Here is a 26175-nt window from a genome sequence, read left to right on the forward strand (position 1 = left end):
CGAGAGAGAAGGACACTATTCACACTGGGGTGATCTATAGACCACCAGGACAGGAGCAGGAAATGGAAAGGAACCTATTACAGGACATCACTAAAATTGCTTTAAAAGTAGAGGTCATAATCATGGGAGACTTTAATCTACCTGATGTAAACTAATTTAAGTATAAAGGAGAAAATCAAATGGAGGAATAAGACTTAAGACAGAGAGCGAGAGCTTGGTGGAGGGAGGCAAAGCAATAGCAGATCATCTAAATCATTATTTTTGCTCAGTATTCACTACAGAAGGAGAGGAGTTACGTTGCAAGGACATTCGTAAAAATAACGTGGATGAAAGTATATTTACAGGAGAGAAGGTCCTCACACAACTCTCAAAACTGAAAGTGGATAAATCAATGGGGACAGATGGGATCAATCCAAAGATACTAAAAGAGCTTAAAGATGTGCAGCACTATTAACAAAATTATTCAGTCAGTCACTACCTACAGTAGCAATTCCAGAAGACTGGAAATGAGTGTATGCAGTAAAACTGCGCAAAAGAGGAAGCAAGGAAGAAGCGAGTAACTACAGACCAGTAAGTCTTACATCAGTAGTAGGGAAAGTAATGGAAACATTATGAAAAGAAAGAGTTGCTTAATATCTTAAATCCCAAACAGCATGGATCTACTGGTGGGAGATCATTTGACTCTGTAACTAAAGTAATAGATCAAGGGGGGGGGGGGGGCATAGATGTAGCATATCTAGGCATTTGGCACTGTCCCACATCGCAGACTGCCAAATAAACTCAAAAACGTGAGATTGGATTTTAAAACAGTGGAATGGTTAAGAACTTGGTTGCAGGATTGGAAACAGATAGTTGTAATAAATGGAGTGCATTTTAAGGAGGTAAATGTTACCAGTAGAGTACCCCAGGGACCTGTACTCAAATTACTTGGTGCTCTAATATCTATGTTGGTGACATTGCAAACGGTATAGCAGGGCAGGTATGCTTTTTGCAGATGACACAAAGATATGCAACAGGGTAGACATATCGGGACGGGTAAAACAAATTATTGATGATCTAGGTTGACTTGAGGAATAGTCAAGAACATGCAAAATCATGCATTTGGGCCTCAGAAACCCAAAGGGTAAACATAGTTTCAAGGGTACTATAATGGAAATTACTGATGAGGAAAGGGATTTAGGAGTCATTATTTCAAGTAACTTTAAGGCAGGGAAGCAACGCAACAAAGCAATGAGGAAGGCTAGCCAGATGCTTGGTTGCATAGGGAGAGGAATCAATAGCGGGAAAAACAGAGTAATAATGCCACTTTATAGGTCATTAGTAGGGCCTCATCTGGAATACTGTGTTCAGCTCTGGAGGCCATATCTTCAGAAGGATATAAATACACTGGAGAGCATACTGTACAAAGAAGGGCAACTAAAATGGTACATCACAAACCTTACCCGGAAAGATCTTAACATGTATAGTTGGAACTGAGAAGGTAAAGGGGGGACATGATAGAAACTTTCAAAACAAATCAAGGGTTTTAACAAGGTGCAGGAGGGAAGCATTCTTTAAAGAAAAAGAAGGACTAGGACAAGAGGACATGCACTGAGACTAGATTGAGGCAGGTTTAGGGGCGATTTGAGGAAAAATTACCTCACAGAAAGGGTAGTGGATAGGTGGAATAGCCTCCCAAAGAAGGTAATTGAGGCTAAGTCAGCAAAGCAATTTAAACATGCTTGGGACAGGCATATGAATATCTTAACAAAAAAATAAAGATCAAATAGGGTTGAGGTCACCAAAAGGTTTAAAAAAAAAAGGGGCAGACTAGATGGGCCAAGTGGTTCTTATCTGCCGCCAAATTCTATTGGCGGTATTCAATTGATTATAGCACCCGTTCTCCGGTCTAAAGTGACAGGAGATCGCGGAAAACGATATTCAATTGTATCTGGTTTTCATATTGATCGCGCCCATAGAGGTCGCGTTTAGCCATGTAAAGCACCTAAATCCAACCAAAGTGCTGGGCCCAATCGTGAAAGTGCAGTTTGGGTGCCCAAACTGGTCACTTTTTGCGCATTTCAGCTCACCATCTCTGGAGGGTGCACACTGAAATGCAGGCACTGGCAGCCATTGTGCCCAAACAAAGCTACAATTGAATGGGTCCGTTTGGGCGCCATCTACTGGCTGCAGGCGGAAAAACAATTGAATTACGCCCTATGTTTCTATGGCTTTGAATATTCATTTGTAAAAGCTTGTAGATGTGTCAGCTACGGAGTCTGTGACTGCCGAGAAGATAAGCCTAAAAAATCTGTAAAAATATACTTCGTAAGCAGGACATTTGGAAACAGCATTTACAGTATCATACTGTAGCTATTTAGCAAATGCCTAACACAGGCTGATATCACCTGTATTATTCAAACTAATTCTGCGGGTCCCAGCCCCATTATTAGGCCAATTTACCAAGCTCAAAAGGACTTATCACTGATTCCCATACGGCATTAGCTGCTGAGGGTTTTGAGCTACAGTATAACTGTAGAAGACAATGGACATGTGCAGTACAACTTCGCCAATGCTGTAAGCAAGCTATATACAGGGCTGCCGAAAGCTCTGCTGCGCCCCGGCTCTCTCTCAGTGCCTAAAGTGTCGATGCAGGTTATGGAAGGGAGGGTAAAAAGTTCCCATCCCCCAGCCCCCTTCTCAGCAGCCCTGGCTATATGGCAACACTGGAGGATCTGAAATAATTTGGACTATTGGGATATATGCAAAAATTAGGTTGCTTCAGCCATATGAGGATACAATTATTAATTAATACATTGAAATTACTAAAAGTGCTTAATCTGAGTGCTGCCTGGCGACAGCACTTCACTCAGACAATGCCCTGTGGTGCTTCCCATGGAATGGCTGCATCCACTTAGGGGGCGAATCAGAGATGGCCGCAGCCGTACATCTGTACACAGCGGCCACAAGGTGATTAACAGTGGCGGGCGTTTGGGGGGGGGGCGGCATTTCGACATTGCAGGGGCATGGTGGCCAAAATGGGGGAGTGTCGCAAGTGTTTTCGGGGCGTGTGCAAAGCCACACGCAGCCGCTCTGATAAAAAAAATGGTGGCAGACCGCCTGCCAGCACGGCCAGCCGGATGCAACGCGTCCATCTCTGAATGACCCCTTTAGTGTAGTGACTGTAGAATTTTAGGACCTGCAGACGTTCCAAAATTATGGGTTCAAAATAAATTCAATAAATCCCACAAAATAACAGTCTCCAATATGTGTAGGTGATAGTTACAAAGAACTAATCATAACATGGACATCAGTGTTTCCAATTATCGCTTGTCTAATCTGCACACTAATTCTTAACACATTTGCTGTTTGCAATTTTCAGCTACTCTAAAATGATTTCCTTTGTGCCTTTTAAAGAAATGTATTGCATGCGGAATACTTTTATAGAAGCAATCATTGATTTTTTTTTCCTTTCAGTGTCACCATCCATTTCCAAGCTGTGTGGCACAGTATGTTTGATTATAGGCTGTATACACAATATTTGTGTTTGGTTATGCTTTTATCATTTACTTTCCCGTGAATATATCCCTACTTATTTATACATATCAGAACCTCTGCAAATTCATTTTTTATGCATTTCAAAACAGTACAAACAGGACCAGCGAGGCACAAATTCTCTCCATTATTTACTTACAGCTGTGTATACTTATTAGATGATGATAGTTCATATCCCTACTGCTCGCATAGAGGGATAATTTAATGGTTAAAGAGTTTCTTAGTCATAATAAGGATGTCTATTCCTTCTGGTGAATAAGGCAGATGAAAGGAACTGGAAGAATTGTGTGAATGTGTGATGATGCACAGGGTTCAGAAAACGAGATCACAACATGTTACTACGTATGTATTAGTCTCATTTACATAACTGATTAGCAGTTCCTTTTCAATCAGAGATGTTCGTTTAAAAATAAAAGTGCAGTTATAAAGCACATACTGTATATATGCAAGACATGGTGATAATTAATACAGGTGTGTCGCCAAACACCTAGCCTCAATATACAAAGCAGCGTGAGATGCCTGGCGTGACTGACCAACACTTGCATACTGTCCCAGAATGGCCAGGAGGCTCCTAGAAATCGTGTGGCACTCCCGGTCACCCAGAAAAGTTGACAAGTCTCCAGCATCCGGCTCACACCTGCCCCGCATTTATGTTTATTATGGTAAAGTGCCATTCTTACCATTACCATTTTTTTTTTAACGGGACAGAACAAGGCTGCATTTCAAATTGGTGTCTATTTCCCCCATCTTGTGGGATCAACCAATATTTGTAACAACATTCATCCATTTAATGGAAAAGCTGACATCCTTAAGACATTTTATAACCAATAGTCATGAGGTACTAGTTCCTGGTGGGTTGACACTCGGTCAACAAAATGGATGACCTAAAACACAGCCAGAAGCTTGAAACTTTAAATATCTGAGTCATGGACTTCCAGTCTCACGTAATTACCACACTCTGTACAGAAACATAGTGACATGACCAGTGATGTCAGACTTTGGAGGTAGAAAGCTAATATGCATTTCAGTCACTCAAGGCATCAGTGTTTTAGTCATAACTTATGTTACTGATTCTTAAAAGGTGGAGGAAATACTCCACGGACACCTTTCTGCTGAGAAGAGAATCTAAGTTCATCTACTGTAAGCAAGGGGCAAATTTATCAAAAGAAATTTGCGGGATATGCCAAGAAAAAAACCCAGCAGTTTTTTGGTTGGACAATGTTCACAAATTTCAAATTCCTGGATAAATCTAGAGGGTGCGTGTATGTGTGTGGAAGGGGGGGGGGGGGAAGGGGGAGGATGTTAGATAGCCACTTTTGATTGCATAATAATTAGATCTGGGGCATTCATAATTTCAGACACACAGGGGATCAGGGGGAGAGGGCTACTGCACTGTGAGGCACTGTGCAGTAAAAAAATATAGCGTCATTTTTGGGTGCCATTATACTAGGAGCACTGTGTTGTTTGTGTGTAAGGCACTGTGCTTTTAAAAATATAACATCATTTTATGGTGCCATTAAAGTGAAACTGCACCTTTTTTTTATCTAGGAAATCTATCACCGCAGTATATTATATGATATTGTTTATTTTTCAAAAAAACAGTATACTCATTACTCTGTGCTGAACCCCAAGAAGACCTCTGTTTTGACAAGTTCCAGTTATACAGTATACATTTTTCTTGTTGTCTAAAACAAAAAAAATCTGCAGTCTTTTCTAACTGAATTTAAAAATTATGTTTTGTATTTATTGTGTGTTCAGACGAGTGATGCATATATTACTGTTCTGTGTGCAGTGGTGTCCCCCATCACCTACACCCTAAAACTTCTCAAGTATAAAAAACGAATTTCTTGGATGGTGTCAAAAATAAAACCAATCCCAGATCAGTCGGGTGGTCTTCAGGTTGCCGGTGGCCAGCCTCCCGGCAACCACCATACCGGCGCCGGAGTCCCGACCACCGGCATACAACATCTTTTCTCCCTCTTGGGGGTTCATGACCCCCCTGGAGGGAGAATAGATAGTGTGGCGCGCATAATGCGCCACCGTTCCCGCAGCGCGGCGAGTGCAGCGAGCCCAGCTGTCAGTATGCAAACGGTCGGGATTCCGGCGCCGGTATGCTGTTCGCCGGGACCCTGACCGCCAGCAAACCATACTACACCCGATCAGTCAATGGAAGAGCAGGAGCAGCAACATAGTACTAGTGCTGCAGCTGCTGCCAGGAAAAATTGACCTTTTATAATATGAGAATGAATCAACTCAGCTCACCAGAGTGAATCAACATTAATATGACTGGCCCAAATTATTGGCACCTCTACCGTGACTCAATCTGATAAAGTAAACATCAATAGAATGGTGAGGGGTTATTTTAATAACAAAGTATAAATTAGAATGTAAGACAGTCTCTTTGGATACTTGGGAGTTAAAAAAGGCAATATGGAGCTCCTTGTACAAACTAACTTTGCTTTGCTTAAGCTGCCTACCCTCCAGTGTATAAACAATTGCAAAACAAACTCTCTGGAGTACCTCATAAATGTACTACACAATTAGGAAGGAGGAGGGATGTAGTATGGCCAGCAGGTCAGTCTCCTGATATTTGTTAGTGTAATATAGGCTGATTTGGAGTTTGCAGCTCTGCAGAGCAGCTATTAATTTTCTTTTCCTTCTCTTTCAACACTTGTCAGGAATCCTTGGTTATTAATATTATATTCTTTTATGGACTTTTCTCTTTTGCTCAGTGGCTGCAAAACCGAGTCTTCTGACTTTCTTTAATTTAATTTTCTAAATCAACTAATTAATGAATCAATGCTTTAACTGCCTTCCAATACATATTCCACTTCCATTTCCCTACACTGCCATGGGGTCTCTTCTGGATTAATGAAAAACAATAATTCTGTGGGGTCATATAGTTTATTAAACTGCCATCCTGTCTGCCCCTGCTGTGCCGCAATGTTTCATAGGCCAATATTGGAAAACATTATTGTGAGCTGTGAGGTCAAAATTGACTGGAAATCAATGTTATTGAAGTTATTTTTTAATCCAGATCCAAAACTAAAACTTTTTTTTGCCAAAAATGGAAAATAAAAAACAAAACACTGAGGGTGGTATTGGCAAAACCAAATTTTAGGGGTCTGCGCGCATGTCTAAAATTAATTAAGGTTAATTAAGTTAAATGGTAATACCAAATATGTACTGTATGGCTGAAATTAGTCATGTAATTGTGGCAGGCCAGCTTTATCGCATCCTGGGCAGGATTTACTAAAAGAAAAATGGTGTAAAAAAAAATTGGGGTTTTTATCATATTTTTAAATGTATTAACCCCTGGCGGACTGCTTTTCGATGCGGAGGGTACCGCCAGCTTTTTATTGCAATACTCTATAGAAGTCTACAGGCTTCTTACCACCTCCCACTGCCCAGCGGCGCTCAAGCCATCCCTACATACCTGACTGCAGGTAGTCTTCCCATTGCAGTCCCGGATCCCAGGCTCCTCCTCCCCCTCCTGTACTTCCGGCTGCAGGGAGGAGGAGCCTGGCACTGGCTGCAGATGTCACCTGCCGGGGCAGGGAGGTGACAGAGACCCCAGGAGCCCCCCACACACTCTCTCCTTAAGACCACCAGGGATCCTCTAGCATTGCATGTGATACTAATTGCATATGTTTGTACCTCTGCATGATATGAGCCTCTATTTGTAATATGAGCTGCTATTTGGATATGTACTATCAGACACAGCAAGATATGGGGACATTTGAGCAGCGGAGGTAAACCGCCCATAGCAAACGTCAGCTGTACAGGCCTTAAAAACACTGGGAGGTATTTCCGGGCTTTCTCCTAGCAATGTGAATGTCAGACATATTTCCTTCGTCTAAGCTTCAGTTTTCCCCACTGATATCACTATATTTATGTCTAAGGTTCCTATGTTTCTGTCTCTTGTTAACTGTCTGGCTCAGACCTCTGGCTTTGTTTGGTTCTGGTTCATGACTTTGATTATCATTTTTGGTGCATGGACCTCTGGCTTGTCTGATGGTTTAACCCTTTATTTATCATTTATTTTCTATCTTTTATTCCCTGCATTTTGATACTAACCTTTACCACTCTGAAATGTCTACTGTAAACACTTTGCATTTTACCTTTGAAAAGTGTAATTGCTGCACATTACTGAGCTGTAGTATTATTAAAGTAGCAAGTATTTGTGATATCTCCTGCCTTCACCTACTGGTAATTTGTCCTGATACTTACATTTGCCTTAAAGACGTGAAAACAGCTAAATAGTTACGTGACTCTCTCATTCCCCCCTCTGTAACATCCTTATCCTTTCCTTCTACAAGATTTCCTGTTCTGACATGGAACAGTTTGCAGTGAGAGCAAAACAGGGCGTGGCATTCCGGTATGGGGGAGGGGCCTTGCAGAATGGGGACATGCCTGCACAGTGCACATCATGGCCTTTTTTTCTGGCAAGCTGGAGGCATGTCCACGGAATCCGGAGCTGTAATGGTTAGATGCCGCGTGCATGCAAGTGCAACAGTGGGACACCAAAATCAGGACAGTTAAGAAACTCAGGACCAATACACTTTTCACTGGGGCATCTTAAGAGAGAAGGGAGCCCATGGCCAGTCTCTGAGCCTGCTCCTTCCATTCTATAGATTTTTGTATTGTGAATTGCACATATTTTCTCTAGTGGCTGCAAAGTAAGTGTATACAATGTGTCCCAGATGTGCGTGTGGGCCACCACAGGTGCATCGTACACCCTGCCCTCATTATAGGCTTCATTAGAGGCTTCATGGTCGAGAGGTAATAAGGTGTTTTTAATTATGTTTTTCAGTAAATACAAACCTGAAAACTTGGTAACACAACTTGTTATATTCCAATCCAGTTTCTTACTAACCTGAATCTGAGCCAGGATCTTTCATTTCTTGTGTTGATTCTGTTAAAACACATAAGAGAGAGAGTGGGACCATGATTGCCGCATCATTACACTACATGTCATGCTTTCCAAAAACTTTCTATGGGAGCAGGTACAGTACTGTATGTCACAGGAGAGACACATTTACACAATACATGATTAAACCAAATAGGTATGTACCAACTGCAAGATAAAGTCCTTTTTAGTCTGTATTACTTCTGCTTATAACGAAATGTATTTTCGGATTAAAACTGATATTAGCTGCAGGTGACAATGCTTTTACCACAATATGAAATAGATAGATAGATAGATAGATAGATAGATAGATAGATAGATAGATAGGCAGACAGATAAATAGATTTTTTTTTTTAATGAAGTACTTTTCCATTGGAACATTTACTTAGCAAGTATACTTTAATAAAGGTACACAGTGGGTATAACAGAACCTAATAAAATCTTCTTCCCACCACAAAATAGAGATAGATAGATAGATAGATAGATAGATAGATAGATAGATAGATAGATAGATAGATAGATAGATGAAGGACTGGTAAAATTAGGAATTAGCGTATTTCCATCTCATGTGGCAGCTGCTCAAAGTTGGATTGATGTTTCATTTATAACAATTCCAAAGACATGAACATTAAAATTTTCAGTGAATTCAGCCAATCTAGTATTTGTTTTTGAATTTGAATATTGTGTAGAAGGGGTAATGTAATTGGCACAGACAGTTGATAGGGAAAGTAATAGAAGCAGCTATATTGCAATGGGGCGGTTGTCAGCGAGATCTGTGGTTTATCTTTATCCTGATGGACAATAACAGATTTGCTGGAAGAAAGCGTGCCATTGTGGCTGATTATCTAATATGGACATGTACTGAACGAAAAGACTTAGAGATGGAAGTTATGACAAAACCAAAAGATAATGATGAATGTCCTGAGGACTGATGGATGAAAATATATAATATTTTTTTTTGCCCAGATAATAAGAGAATGAAACAGCTCGTCCAGAAAATGTGGCGTGTTATACAAAGGCTTCTATTCTTAAAACCAACCTGTTAACTGCCCATACAAAAATCACATCCATCATCACCCCTACAAAGCTATCTACTGGCTACAGAAAGGAGTACAGCATCTGTCCAGCTGCGTCCAGCACACAGAAAAAGGGTATGCACTAGACTACGTGTGTACCCAGCCGATCCGGCAGGCGACGGGACATACACACTTGCTGATGCAGGGGGTGATAGAGCGACACGGGATGCTGTATTTTGCAACGTGGCATCACTAGATATATTTTCTGCAGCATATCGGGAATACACAATGCCTGATATGCGCCTGTGAACGACATGCTGACCTGATCCGCTTGATTAGACGACATATCGCCTAGTGTGTACCCAGTGTAAGGCTGTGGTCAGGTTTAGGGTTATGATGCAATTAGAGATAGGGATAGGGTTAGGGTGCAGTAAGGGATAGGGTTAGGGTGCGGTAATGGATAGGGTTAGGCTGCAGTTAGGTATAGGGTTAGGCTGTAGTTAGGGATAGGCTGTGGTTATGAATAGGGTTAGGTTATGGTTAGGTTTAGGCTGCAGTAAGGGATATGGTTAGGGTGCAGTAAGGGATAGGGTTAGACTGCGGTTAGGTATAGGGTTAGGATGTAGTTAGGATTAGGGATAGGCTGCAGTTAGGGATAGGGTTAGACTGAGGTTAGGGATAGGCTGTGGTTAGGTATAGGGTTAGGCTGTGCTTAAGGTTAGGCAGTGGCTAGGTTAGGATGCAGTTAGGGTTAGTGTTAGGTTTCGGTTAGGGATAGGGTTAGTCTTCGGGGAGGAACAGGCATAGAGTTAGGCTGTGGTTAAGGTTAGAGGTAGGGTTAGGCTGTGGTTAGGGCAATGTCATCATTTAGCAAGTTGACATACTGTATCAACCATGTCAATATTCTGAATGACATTCAGATATTTTGTACCACACTCCGCTATGTGCCGTACCCGAGCACCCGGGAGACAACAGACTATACGGCGATCGCGGTCTCGGTAGCAGATTGCCCTGTCTGTCTTCCTGATAATAGAATCCCCTACCACCACAATCTGACTAGGTATCTCGCACACTTTTTTCCCATCTGAGCCGGAGGGATCGTTCCTCTGGTTGCTAGAGGGAACGGTCTCCTTCAGCCCCGTCATTTCCTGATTATCACCCACCGAAGTGTTTTTATAGTTGCGATTAAACATATTAGCAGTGGTCAAGCATACCGGAAGATGGGGGCCAGGGTTCAAGGCAGAAGAGGGAGAACCGTTGCTTCCCTGGTGCACCTGTATTTGACATGCAGGGTGCCTTAGGATGCACCTGGCACACAAGTACCTGGTCCTGGTCCCCACTTTGTGACATCCTGATATCACATGTGTGTGTGTGGGGGGGTCAGCCTATTGGTGCCCTACTTTGGCACTGGTAACATGTCACCCTTTGCATTAGTGTACAGTTTTGCACACAATGAGGACAGAACTTGGGAGGAGAGGGGTCCTTGTCTGTAAAATAAGGAATAAGGAGCATCTACGCTCCTATGTGTGCAGAGCATGAATATTGAGCTGAGATAAAAGACTGAAAAGGTTACGTGTTTGGGGACCGGTTTAGGGACCTTTACGTGAGAAACACGTGGTCATTTTTACTTCTGAATACTACTTCAATTTTGAACCAACTCAAAAGTGGGGGACCTTGTTCTATCATTTTAATGATACCTATAAGGTGCCTCAGCGGCCGAAGCAAATAACTAGATGCAGTCAGCTCTTCAATCAAAAGCATCACATGCACAAAGTGACACCTTTAATAAAAACAATGTCTTCTCACTCTTTATTTATTTTAGTCACACATGAGGCTATAGCACGGAGTAGTTTAAACAGTAGAACAGACACATAATTTACTAAACAAGCCGTTATAACGTTGTTGGAGACTGGTTTTTAATGTGACATCTATGCTTTTGTAGATTGTTTGAACTGTATGTGAGCAGTATATAGAGGCATGGGACAGTTTAGAGTAATATAATACAGAAAGTAGGACTTAAGTACAGATAGTACCCCTGGTCACAAAATATATTTAACATGCAGTGTCAGCACACAATAAATATGTCATTTACTTTAAAGACATCAGATTATTTTTTTTATATAGTTTATATCATAGATCCCAATTAAGTAGAAACTTTTACTGACCTGAAACTGAGCCAGGATCTTTCACGTCTTCTGTTAAAAACAAACAATACGATTATTAATTGACGTCATCTAGCACTACAAATAATTATTATAGCGGTCATACTGTATTTCTGTCATTATCTGTGTAAGTAAAATGGCAAGTATAAATATCATAGACACTTACAGTCCTATAATGAACTGGCAAAATATCCAGCACACCATAAAGACATTATTGTCTGCTCATTATTAGATCCGGCAAGAGATAAGCACAGTTGCCGGGGTATCTCACAGTATAACAGGCTCCATAGCTCTGGTTATATACTATCTTCCAATATCAGTTTTGCATTTCAATTCCGCACTGTACAGTATTTGTAAATTCTACATTCAGCAAGCCATGTAAATTATAGCCTATAAATAGAGCAGGGAAGAGGAAGGTGTGAGGTTGTTCAGGGAGAAGTTCAAGCAGAACAAAAATGATAAATTGCATTGAGAGACACCTCATGCATAATTCGCCAGGACAATCGTATGAAATGTTATACACCATCGAGGGAAGGGGGGGGGGGTGCAGGGGTGACTGGTTCCCACAAATGTTTGCACAGGTGCCAGTCAGTGCATGGGAAGCAGAAGAATAAGGGAGGGGAGGGCAGGAAGAATGGGCAGGAGGGTGGGTAGACCATAACTGCCCAGGTGAAGCACACCACTGCTCCCCGACGGCCTTGCAGGCTATTTGTACAGTGCACAGCCCCCGCCTCCTCTGTTGTGATCATCCGAAAAAGGATCGCAGGTAACTGTATACCCCCCACGATGCTAAAAGTTTTTCGTTTTTTAAAAGTTTGTTGCAATGGCAGAGATACCACCTCATCATCTCTCTTTAGCAGAGATTTCCTACGCATAGCAAATCAAGAACATTCATAAGAATAATAAAAAAAGAAAAAGAAATAATAATAATAATGAAACTACTACTACTACTACTACTACTACTACTACTACTACTACTACTACTACTACTAATAATAATAATAATAATAATAATAATTATAATAATATAAACAATAACAACTGGGTGCAAACGTCTTCTGACCTGAGTCTTGAGCAGGCTCTTTGATGTCTTCTACAGCAGCTGTTACATATAAATGAACAATAAGATTAGAACTACTGTAGTATTTACTAGAAAATTATAAATAATTAATACAAGACAAGACAAGACTGTACTAAATAATAAATTGTTTAATGTCAGTGTGTATCTATGAACATCTAAAATCAGTCCATGTAAATAACTAATTAACATGGGTTTAATTTGCCTCCCTGGTTCGTATACATCTATGTGTTTTTCCAAGCGAACACAGAAAACAAAAGTGTGTATTTTATACACTATATACATTGAGTGAATATTGGATGGAACAGCAGGGCAAACGTTGTGAAAATGCAGCATAAGCCATTGGAAGATGGGTCGGATTGTCAAAGCAAAGCATGTAATGGGTCCATATATATGGCGATATATCGGTTGTGTGCGTGTTTTGTTCATCCACAAATAATGAAAATCTGACAATAGTGATGGTCTAAAATACACGATACTTAAGCATACAGGTATGACCAAGTATACAATCAAATGGGGCAGAATCTACAGTAGATTCTTTTCTATGTAAACAAGCCCTAACACCTATCAAGGACCTATTTATTACATGTAGGAAATCCCAAGTGTCCATGTTTGCCAGGAACATGATACATCCATACTGTACATCATAGTCTAAGGCTGTCACAACATGGGGTGACAAGAATCACAGTGGTATATGTGCTGTCATAATCCTCCTTTACCTATCGCCATATCATTTTTTAAATATTTTTATATATCTATAGTATACATATAAATGCAAAAGCCCTCCCTCACTCACTCACTCACTCACTCACTCACTCACTCACTCACTCATCACTCATTCTCTTCCTTCCCAATATGTTAGGAAAATGAAATTTAACATAGATAGTCTTCTTGGTGGGAAATGGGAAAACTACGTAATTAAAATTTTAACAAAACTCCACAAAGGGGATGGAAAGGGGGTTGACATAATGACATCTTTACCATTGTGTGGCTTGTGTTGCGTGAACAATAATGCCCAAATGGACAATCAGTTAAAAATTGGGATTGCACCTCCAGTGTGTAGAAGTCAATAAACTACAAAAATGGTCCTGTCACTTCTTACCGTATCTGCTACCGGTACTTCTCGGGTAACGCCAAGAACTATGGATTGATATTTACTTACAAAAAGACGTCTCAGTAAGTGACAACTAAAGTCTAGGACCATGTGACACGGGCAGATTAACAAAAGAGCAAAAAGCCCTATTGCAATAGGATATTTTATATTTTGCCTTGCACTGTACATCAAAGGTTATCAACACTGATCACTGGTAACTACCACTATTGATTGTAAATGTCTTCCTTGCATGTGAGAGCATATTTAACAATCATCCCTATCACCGAGACAGGGATCCTAATTATAAACAGGCCTCAGAGCAGAATGGTAGCCATTACTGTGGGGAAGGGTGGTTATGCTGCTCCAGTAGCTGAAGGGGGAGCAGCTTTGCATCCTCTGTAGCCTGGTCACTTCCTTTAGGAGCCCCTGACTATTGTACATCTGGCCATGCAGAAGTCTGTAAGCTCAGTTCTGTTCACATTTAAATAACTCATTTAAATAAGACTACAGACACAGATTATGAAATTGTTACAAGAACACGGGAATAGTGTTAGAGGGATGTATATTTGTTCCAGGTTTCTAACCTACATGTTTTAAAAACCTCAGGAAGATATTTTATTTGTTTTGCTAAGAGCTTTTGAGCTTTGGTAAAAGCCGGCTAAGGGTTTCTGGGGTTATGGATAGAGAGATAGAGCGGGCTCCATCCGTTAGGCCTTTTTCGGGTCTTCAGAGCCTCTAGCTCAAGAGTAAGGTACAATAAGTAGCATTTACACCTGTGTGAGGCTGGAAAAGGCTTTCGGGCTTGATATTCATGTGTAAATGTATGATCCCGCACATATTGTGCCGGTATTACTCTTCCAGCGCTGTACATTGTTCCATTCTGTTTCTCTTACAGCTTTGCCTTTTTACTGAAGCAAAGCAGGAAGCACTAGTGCACTGCCGGAGAGTAGTGAAACTCCCCCCTGCAGCAATGCCTGTCAGCCTAGTGCTGATGCATTGTGTCTCTAACCCGCAGCCGGCTCACTGGACACGCACAAGATCTCTGAGATATCACATGTATCCCGGCGCCGGCACCCGCTGGCAACCAGAGACAGCGCTGTCCCTGGCTGTGGTGGATGGGCAACGACACCTGCATCTGTCAACAGCTGCAGGTGTCAGAACGGTCAATGGAACTGTCCATTCTTAAATTGCCTTGCATATCAGCGGGCCATCTTTTAGCATGCCTATGTGCTAATCATTTTGCATGCACTTCCGCTGTCATACATGGGTGAGAAGGCGTATCAGCTCACATAACGTGCGTTGATACCACTTCCTTCCCATAATGACAGATAATACATCTACCCCTCACTCTACTTCGCTGCCTGGGGAAAGGGACTGCAGAGTCTCTGTGAGAGAAAAGCTGCTACTTGGTACAAGTGAGCTATACTTGCTAATTCTTTCAATGTTTTTGTATTTGACAGCCAGGAACATATTATACTTAGTGCCGGATAGGCAAGGGGTTTATTTTGATGTTTTATTTTCTTTTTCTGCTTAATAAAACTGGCTGAGGCCATTTGCACAAGAAACCATGGACTTGTGTGAGCTCTCATTTGTGTTATGCTACAGCAGTTCTTTCCTGCCGGTTACAGCTGGGCTCAGTGTCGGACTGGGGAATGAAGGCCCACCGGGTGGATGCTGTTGTAAGGGACCATGCTTAAGGGTGTGGTCAGGCTTCAGTGGGGGCATGACCAGCCACCACAGAGGTTTGGCTAACCATTAAAGAGTACATTTTCTGTGCCCAATGGTGAATAATTAATAAACCATATTGTTGTGAAGTATAATGTAACAAATGTATAATGCATAATTCAAGTGCACCTGGATAAAGTCTGGAACTTGACCTCTAGAGGAGGAGGAGGGCCCACAGGAACTGGGGCCCACCGGTGGTTTCCCCTGTTCCCCTGTGGGCCAGTCCGACCCTGGCTGGGCTGCAGAGAGCAGTTTTCCACAATAAAACAGCCACTGCTAGGGGCATGTGAGGCAGGAGCAAGGGTCAGATCTGTAACCTGGCTTTTTATGACCCTGCAAAAAAGCTTTGCAAAAGGCAATGAACATACAAACAGCCACTGGCAGCCCTGTTTAGGTAACAGCTGGTTACAGTAACATGCAGGTTGCATGTCTCTGTACTATTTTCCAATTACATGTTGTTGTTTTTTACAGTTCACTTTTATCATATAGCAAAGAACAGCTGTATGCTTTCATTATAAAAATAACAATCACATTTACAGCAAAACACAGATGATGGTGAGCTACCCATAAGATATGGGAGAAAACAAAACATTACATGCCGAATGGAAGACACTGGCAAATATTCAAATGACATAAATTCTGTTCTCTTCAAAGTTCCATAGTTGATTCATATTTCTTCCTTCTGCACTTTCCAGATTGAAACGATTTATCAGGCGGTGGCTGCACATGAAACAGCCAGGGGAGGGGAGTGGGTGGGGGCGGGGGGTAGTCTTACAGGCATCAGGGGGGGGGGATCTCTATGCATAAAACAATCACACTGCTGTTATCTGTACCCTTACGATTAAAGTGATCTTCACAATATGTGCTCCAACCAGTACAGAGCTTTCTGCTAGACATATAATCCTGGGTTCAGCCACGCTGCATGCGGCTTCAGTAATCATTCAGCCATCCTTTGTGCCTTGATGCAGAACACTCACATAGATCTATTAAACGGAGCTCATGGAATAGTTTGAATGGGACAAAAAAGGAAATTCATTCCCAGAAATCTGCAAAGAGGCTGATATAATATTAAACATATGTTTCTGCATACCATTGAGATATGCCCTGCTCTCAACTCCTATATGTCTTTATCCTTTCAAGACTATCCTCCGCCCTTGCAGTTTATTTCTTGAAATAAAAATACATTGATTTTTTTTTTTTTTAAGAGAAACAGGATGCTTGTGTACTATGAATGTTAACATTAGATAATGTCACTGTGTAACATACAGTACTTGGAAACCCAAACCACAAGCTGATAAGTCCCACTTATATCCAGCAGGGGGAGCAGAAGCATTTTGTAAAAATAACTAAATAAAAATGGCATTTCTGAATTCCATGTTCTCGCTCTGTCTGCATTATTATTTGTTTTATGCATTTTAGCAATTACCCTTTTTTTTTTTTTTTTTACAATGTAGGGTAAACAGCATGAACAAATAGACACTAGTTTTATTAGACATTTATTAGTAGTTTGCACATTAAACATACTACAGATTACTCTTTTAGGCAATAAAAAAAAACATTTAATTTGCTCTGTTCGAAAAAGTTTCCTTTGTTAAGAGGAGAGTGCTGCTAAATGAATAGGATTATGCAAAGTTTAATGAATGTAACATATTAGGGGTAACAGATTTGCGGTTTATTGTAACTATTCGGGCAGCAGATGAACTATAAAGACAAAACTGAGGATTAAACACATACTTTGTTCTATCTCATTAAAGCAGACCTTTGAATAGCGTAATTATGAACTGCAATGCTTGTAAAAATTTAATTGTGGCCACCTTTTTTAAAGTAAATGGTTTACAAATGGTAAATAATGTGCCCTACCACGCACAATAAGACTCTCCTCTAGTCTCCAAATCTTCAAGCGTTCCCTGAAAACTCACCTCTTTAGGCAAGCATATCAAATTCCAGAACCACCCACATAACTTTCAAAAACCTTCCTATCAAATTGCATCCACTCTGTACAGTCCACACATATCCTCACATGTCTTCTCATTCTTCACTTTCACTTCCTCTCGAACCCGGTTCATCAATGCTGTATGACCATATCATACAGCCCACCAAGAACCTTTGCAATCTGGCAGACAACTATGCAATAGATAGCACCTTTACTTGTATATACATGCCTATTTCCCTATAGACTGTAGCTTGCGAGCAGGGCCTTCCTACCTCTATGACTGTTTGTTATCACCCAGTTTGTTATATCACTGTTATTTCCAATTGTAAAGCGCAACGGAATTTGCTGCGCTATATAAGAAACTGTTAATAAATACATAAATAAATAAATAAATAATGGTGACTTAAAACACATTTTGGTTATGGAGGTTTGTGTTGACAATTTATGTGTTGTCATTTTATGTTATCTATCAGTGCACCGCTTTGTTTCTATTGGTAGAATATTATGGGGCAGATTTAACAACGTGTAATATTCTTGTTATAAATCCTTACCAATGATAAATGGTGGTCCAGCCAATCAACATTTTTCAAACACATGACAGGTAGGAGCCAATTGACTGGAGCACCAATTATCAGTTGTAATGAGTGATAACAAGACTATCACTCGTTAAATCTGCCCCACTACTCCATGACTCTGGGCATGATCATACCTATGCTCTATGAAGGATGTGCAGTAAGTTTCCAGATGTGCAGTGCATAGGTAGAGTAGACACAATCTGTCTGGTTGTGAACTGTAATCTATAAAGTTCTTGTGAAATGTCAAGGCACAGAACCGTATGTAAGCAGCACTGCACACCAAAGAAGTCAGCATGTTTACTTCCTTCATAAACATGATCTTCTACGACTGCAAGAACGGTCTGCGACAGCAAGAGAATTTTGGCCAACTGCGAACTGCTTTTGGGGTGGAAGCTCAGTCCCGAACCACTATGTTTGAGTGGTTTGCCGAATTTCAGTGCAGGAGATGTTCCCTGTAAGATGAAGAGCGCTGGGTCCGCCCTGTGTCTGTCATCACTGAGGACAGTGTTGCGGCTATGTGGGCCATAGTTGAGTTGGACACCAGGGTGCCGTGGCCTAGTTAGACAAGGAGATAGGCATCTCATCAGAATTCATCTGCTTGATACTCCATAATAAGCTTGGCCTGAGCAAGGTTTCTGCACACTGGGTGCCCCATCAACTTATTTGAGAGCAGAAGGGGACTTGGGTGACTTGGTGAAGTAACATGGTGGCCAGGTTTGATGGCAGTCGCTCAAACTGTGTCTGGGAGATCATCAGTGGTGATAAATCCTGAATGTACAGTTTAAGCCCGAGACCAAACACAATCAGCCCAGTGGACCCAAGTTGGAATTGCGCCACCACAGAAGTTCCAGCGTGAGTGCAGCATGGACAAGCAAATGGTGTTTTTTTTTGTGGCCAAGACTGGTTATGTAGCTACCATACCACTGTCACTGGGGACTGGTACGTCAACCAATGCCTGCTGCAAGGGCTGGAGGCCATTTCCAGACACCATCCAAGAACTAGCACTCATGGTGCCCGTCTCCATCATAATAATGCATGCGCCCACAAGTCCAGTGATGGATTTTCTGGCCTATGAACACTTCCAGAAGCTTGGTAATCCACCATACAGTCCAGACCTGGCCCCCTGCAACTTCTTTGTGTTCCCTACCACAAATCAAGCACAATATGCGTGGGATTAATTGTGAGTCACCAGAAGCTGCATTGGAGACCTTCATCCAGCATGTCTAAAGGGCCCTAAACACTGGGCGATGTAATCGACCATCAATATATCGACCAACAATACATCGATGGTCGATTATGCCTACACACTGGATGCTATTGATGGCCAATTTTGGCGATATGAGAGTACAGACATCTATATCGTCCAAATTGATTGGCATGTTTAAACGATGATCATTCAACGATGAACGATTGCGAGCACGCAAATCGTTCATCGTTGAAGCATCCACACTGAAAGGTATGAACGATTTATCGTTCATTTATGACTGCTATCGTTCATATCTGTCAGAGAAATCGACCATTGTGTAGGTCCCTTATGGTATACCTCTTTTGGACTGGTCCAGCTGCTACACCAAGTGGTTTGAGCGCACGCAACGTTGCACAGACTCCTCAAGCGAATACTTTGAAAAAATGTAATGTTCACTTTGTTTGCAAATATAATTGTGCATCCGGAATCTTATTGCACATCCCTCGTATATCAGGGTGTTACACATAGCAAGTAGGCACAGATCAAATATTTGTGCATTATTCTGCAGTCTTGCACCTATAATATATAATTTATCCAAGATGTTCAGCCTTCAGTACAAGCCCATACTGTCATGCTGTCTATCTGTGTTAATTTGGCTTGCCCATTTCATTTAAGCAACTTTTCCAACACACAACCTCATATCTGTTTTTCTATGAAACAATTAGGCTAATTGTGAAAGGCATGCAGAGCCCTCTCATTCGCCCTTCTACTGTCCTCACCTCTTTGTCATCTTGGAAATGTTTCTTTGTGGTCTGCTTTGTGTCTAGAAATTGCTGTTTTCTTACGTATCATCTTGTATAGTCTTATTACTGTTTCAGGTGTTTGCTCTCTTGATCTTATTTGTATGATGTAGCTGCTATGTTTTCATGCTACTTTGTTCTAGTGATGAGCGGGTTCGGTTTCTCGGAAACCGAACCCCCCCGAACTTCACCCATTTTACACGGGTCCGAGTCAGGTTCGAACCTTCCCGCCTTGCTCGGCTAACCCGAGCGCGCCCGAACGTCATCATCCCGCTGTCGGATTCTCGCGAGATTCGGATTCTATATAAGCAGCCGCGCGTCGCCGCCATTTTCACTCGTGCATTGGAGATGATAGGGAGAGGACGTGGCTGGCGTCCTCTCCGTTTATTGTTGAACTTGATTGCTTTATTGCTTAATTGTGGGGAGGACAGGGGAGCAGCTGTTAGGAGGAGTACAGTGCAGAGTTTTGCTGATAAGTGACCACCAGTTTTATCCGTTCTCTGCCTGAAAAAAACGCTCCATACCATATCTGTGCTCAGTGTGCTGCATAATATATCTGTGCTCACACTGCTTAATTGTGGGGACTGGGGAGCAGCTGTATTATATAGCAGGAGTACAGTGCAGAGTTTTGCTGACAGTGACCACCAGTATACGTTGTCTGCCTGAAAAACACTCCATATCTGTGCTCAGTGTGCTGCTTTATTGTGGGGACTGGGGACCACCAGTATAATTAATATTATATAGGAGGAGTACAGTGCAGAGTTTTGCTGACCAGTGACCACCAGTATACTATATATAGCAGTACGATACGGAAGGCCACTGCTGTGCCTACCTCTGTGTCGTCATTAAGTATACTATCCATCTACATTCTATACCTGTGGTGCATTTTAGTTTTGCAGTTTGCTGACACAGTGACCACCAGTATACTATATATAGCAGTACGGAAGGCCACTGCTGTACCTACCTCTGTGTCGTCATTCATTAAGTATACTATCCATCTACATTCTATACCTGTGGTGCATTTTAGTTTTGCAGTTTGCTGACACAGTGACCACCAGTATACTATATATAGCAGTACGGAAGGCCACTGCTGTACCTACCTCTGTGTCGTCATTCATTAAGTATACTATCCATCTACATTCTATACCTGTGGTGCATTTTAGTTTTGCAGTTTGCTGACACAGTGACCACCAGTATACTATATATAGCAGTACGGTACGGAAGGCCACTGCTGTACCTACCTCTGTGTCGTCATTCATTAAGTATGCTATCCATCTACATTCTATACCTGCGGTGCATTTTAAGTTTTGCAGTTTGCTGACACAGTGACCACCAGTATACTATATATAGCAGTACGGAAGGCCACTGCTGTACCTACCTCTGTGTCGTCATTCATTAAGTATACTATCCATCTACATTCTATACCTGTGGTGCATTTTAGTTTTGCAGTTTGCTGACACAGTGACCACCAGTATACTATATATAGCAGTACGATACGGAAGGCCACTGCTGTGCCTACCTCTGTGTCGTCATTAAGTATACTATCCATCTACATTCTATACCTGTGGTGTGCCTCTTTTTTTCTTTGCATCATGTGCTGTTTGGGGACAATTTTCTTGAAGTGCCATCCTGTCTTGACACTGCAGTGCCACTCCTAGATGGGCCAGGTGTTTGTGTCGGCCACTTGTGTCGCTTAGCTTAGTCACTCAGCGACCTTGGTGCGCCTCTTTTTTTCTTTGCATCATGTGCTGTTTGGGGACAATTTTTTTGAAGTGCCATCCTGCCTGACACTGCAGTGCCACTCCTAGATGGGCCAGGTGTTTGTGTCGGCCACTTGTGTCGCTTAGCTTAGCCATCCAGCGACCTCGGTGCAAATTGTAGGACTAAAAATAATATTGTGAGGTGTTCAGAATAGACTGGAAATGAGTGGAAATTATGGTAATTGAGGTTAATAATACTATGGGATCAAAATGACCCCCAAATTCTATGATTTAAGCTGTTTTTTAGGGTTTTTTTGAAAAAAACACCCGAATCCAAAACACACCCGAATCCGACAAAAAATTTTCGGTGAGGTTTTGCCAAAACGCCTCCGAATCCAGAACACGGCCGCGGAACCGAATCCAAAACCAAAACACAAAACCCGAAAAATGTCCGGTGCACATCACTACTTTGTTCTGCTTTGAGTCTTGCTGAGTGCAGAGCTGCAAAACCTGTGGCACACCAATAATTGGTGATGACGGTGATTACAGCACAAAGGGCCTGTGTCTCATTAGAGTGCTATGGCCCTCATTCAGCTTGAATTGCATTTGCAAAGATGCTTGCAGCAGCTTTGCATGCAAGACATAGTAATGCAAATGTAAAGTGATGTGGAATATGTGTGCACTATGGTGGTCATTCCGAGTTGTTCGCTCGCTAGCTGCTTTTAGCAGCAGTGCAAACGCTAAGCCGCCGCCCTCTGGGAGTGTATCATAGCTTAGCAGAAGTGCGAACGAAAGGATCGCAGTGCTACTACCAAAAAAGATTGTGCAGTTTCAGAGTAGCTCAAGACCTACTCCTAGCTTGCGATCACTTCTATTTACACACAGACTATTTAGTTCCTGTTTTGACGTCACAAACACGCCCTGCGTTTGCCCAGCCACGCCTACGTTTTTCCAGCCACTCCTGCGTTTTTATCTGGCACAACTGTGTTTTAACACACACTCCCCGAAAACGGTCAGTTACCACCCAGAAACACCCACTTCCTGTCAATCAATCAACAATCAGCAGTGCGACTGAAAAGCATCGCTAGAGCTTGTGTAAAACTACATCGGCTTTTGTGAAAGTACGACGCGCGTGCGCAGTGCGCCCCATACGCATGCGCAGAATTGACGATTTTTGACCTAATCGCTGCGCTGCGACCGAAAGCAGCTAGCGATCAACTCGGAATGACCCCCTATATAATTAACTAATAATTAATAATAAACAAAAAAACACAGTAGGAGATACACATTTCCTTGCTGCGTCTGCGATCACAGCGATGCGACCGTGTCGCAGTCTGGGAGCAACATCACAACCGATAGTCGCAATGTTGCCTACAGACTGCCAGCTGAGTAAGTTCTTATCCTCGCCACTCGCGAAAAATGGGGATGACACACCCCTGTTTCCAGCAATGCCGACTGCCCCATCCCTCCCCCTGTCAATCAGGCAGATATGTTCACAATACTGTGATGTGATCGTAGGACCTATTCTGCACTCTGCTTTTTTTCCCTAATTTATAGCATAAGTAATAATGTAGAAAACCATTTGCAAGGGCACTTTAAAGAAGAAAAAATCATAATGATGGAAACACACAAAAGAATAACAGTGGGACTTGTCCTCAGCATGTACATAAAAAGTGCTGAGGATAAGTCACACTTGTCCTTAGCAGTGCAGAGATTCAAATGAGGGAAAATCCTACCTAAAAGACCCCAGTTACCAGTAACTGCTGCTTGGAGACTGGATAGGGGATAGTTTAGTGATGTAATCTGGCCAGGGCATAACTAAGGGGCAATTCAGACCGGGTGTGGAATATTAGATCTACACTAAAATGGTCTACAGGCAGTAGGTCTACCACTAATGGTAGACATGCATTAGGTCGACAGGGTCAAAAGGTCGACATGGAAAAGGTCAACACAAAAAAAAAGGCAGACACAATTTTTTCCCATTTTTTGGGTGTTGTGTCACTTTTCTGCCACAAACAAGCCCCATTAGTGTACTGCGTCCCCATGCATGGCGAGCAAACTTCGGGCAAGGTACTATTCCCAATAGTAGTCCACGTGGATGGTAAAGTATGAACAAGCTGAATTTTTTTTTAAAATAGTGTCTACCAAATGTGTCGACCATTATCATGTCGATTTTGACCCTTATGACCCTGTCATAAGGGTCATAAGGGTCAATGACAGGGCCCTTATGACCCTGTCGACCTAATGCATGCCTACCATCATTGGTAGACCTTTGACCGTAGACCTTTTGAGTATAGATCTATAGTCCAGACCCCATTCAGACCTGATCGCTGTTGTGCGAATTCACAAGGCGTATCGTAATGCGCACGAGTGAGGCCAAACTGTGAAAAAATCCAGCGTCTTTTTTGTTCGCTAGGCATACACATGTTGATTGACAGGAAGCGAGCGTTTGGGGGTGGTAACTGCCTGTTTTCTGAGAGTGCCAGTAAAAACTAGTGATGTGCACCGGACATTTTTCGGGTTTTGTGTTTTGGTTTTGGATTCGGTTCCGCGGCCGTGTTTTGGATTCGGACGCGTTTTGGCAAAACCTCACCGAAAATTTTTTGTCGGATTCGGGTGTGTTTTGGATTCGGGTGTTTTTTTTACAAAAAAACCTAAAAAACAGCTTAAATCATAGAATTTAGGGGTCATTTTGGTCCCATAGTTTTATTAACCTCAATAACCATAATTTCCACTCATTTCCAGTCTATTCTGAACACCTCACACCTCACAATATTATTTTTAGTCCTAAAATTTGCACCGAGGTCGCTGGATGGCTAAGCTAAGCGACACAAGTGGCCGACACAAACACCTGGCCCATCTAGGAGTGGCACTGCAGTGTCAGGCAGGATGGCACTTCAAAAAAATAGTCCCCAAACAGCACATGATGCAAAGAAAAAAAGAGGCGCACCAAGGTCGCTGTGTGACTAAGCTAAGCGACACAAGTGGCCGACACAAACACCTGGCCCATCTAGGAGTGGCACTGCAGTGTCAGGCAGGATGGCACTTCAAAAAAATTGTCCCCAAACAGCACATGATGCAAAGAAAAAAAGAGGCGCACCAAGGTCGCTGTGTGACTAAGCTAAGCGACACAAGTGGCCGACACAAACACCTGGCCCATCTAGGAGTGGCACTGCAGTGTCAGGCAGGACGGCACTTCAAAAAAATAGTCCCCAAACAGCACATGATGCAAAGAAAAATTAAAGAAAAAAGAGGTGCAAGATGGAATTGTCCTTGGGCCCTCCCACCCACCCTTATGTTGTATAAACAGGACATGCACACTTTAACGAACCCATCATTTCAGCGACAGGGTCTGCCACACGACTGTGACTGAAATGACTGGTTGGTTTTGGCCCCCACCAAAAAAGAAGCAATCAATCTCTCCTTGCACAAACTGGCTCTACAGAGGCAAGATGTCCACCTCATCATCATCCTCCGATTCCTCACCCCTTTCACTGTGTAAATCCCCCTCCTCACAGATTATTAATTCGTCCCCACTGGAATCCACCATCTCAGGTCCCTGTGTACTTTGTGGAGGCAATTGCTGCTGGTGAATGTCTCCACGGAGGAATTATTATGATTCATTTTGATGAACATCATCTTCTCCACATTTTCTGGAAGTAACCTCGTACGCCGATTGCTGACAAGGTGAGCGGCTGCACTAAACACTCTTTCGGAGTACACACTGGAGGGAGGGCAACTTAGGTAGAATAAAACCAGTTTGTGCAAGGGCCTCCAAATTGCCTCTTTTTCCTGCCAGTATACGTACGGACTGTCTGACGTGCCTACTTGGATGCGGTCACTCATATAATCCTCCACCATTCTTTCAATGGTGAGAGAATTATATGAAGTGACAGTAGACGACATGTCAGTAATCGTTGGCAGGTCCTTCAGTCCGGACCAGATGTCAGCACTCGCTCCAGACTGCCCTGCATCACCGCCAGCGGGTGGGCTCGGAATTCTTAGCCTTTTCCTCGCACCCCCAGTTGCAGGAGAATGTGAAGGAGGAGATGTTGACGGGTCACGTTCCGCTTGACTTGACAATTTTCTCACCAGCAGGTCTTTGAACCTCTGCAGACTTGTGTCTGCCGGAAAGAGAGATCCAACGTAGGTTTTAAATCTAGGATCGAGCACGGTGGCCAAAATGTAGTGCTCTGATTTCAACAGATTGACCACCCGTGAATCCTGGTTAAGCGAATTAAGGGCTCCATCCACAAGTCCCACATGCCTAGCAGAATCGCTCTGTTTTAGCTCCTCCTTCAATGTCTCCAGCTTCTTCTGCAAAAGCCTGATGAGGGGAATGACCTGACTCAGGCTGGCAGTGTCTGAACTGACTTCACGTGTGGCAAGTTCAAAGGGTTGCAGAACCTTGCACAACGTTGAAATCATTCTCCACTGCGCTTGAGTCAGGTGCATTCCCCCTCC

General features: G+C 42.4%; 1 protein-coding gene across 2 annotated transcripts in view; it reads right to left on the reverse strand.

The window, feature by feature from the left end:
• MACROD2 (mono-ADP ribosylhydrolase 2) overlaps positions 1-26175 on the reverse strand; it is a 3123444-nt gene that overhangs the window by 158392 nt on the left and 2938877 nt on the right. For both annotated transcript variants that reach the window (XM_063918531.1, XM_063918530.1), the window contains exons 12-14: positions 12685-12723; positions 11625-11654; positions 8411-8449 (exon numbers count right to left, since the gene is read on the reverse strand). In XM_063918531.1, the coding sequence (XP_063774601.1) occupies positions 8411-8449; positions 11625-11654; positions 12685-12723 (108 nt within the window). The remainder of the gene's footprint in view (positions 1-8410; positions 8450-11624; positions 11655-12684; positions 12724-26175) is intronic.

This window comes from Pseudophryne corroboree, chromosome 4 (assembly GCF_028390025.1).
Source record: "Pseudophryne corroboree isolate aPseCor3 chromosome 4, aPseCor3.hap2, whole genome shotgun sequence".
In the NCBI taxonomy this organism is placed as follows: Eukaryota; Metazoa; Chordata; class Amphibia; order Anura; family Myobatrachidae; genus Pseudophryne; species Pseudophryne corroboree.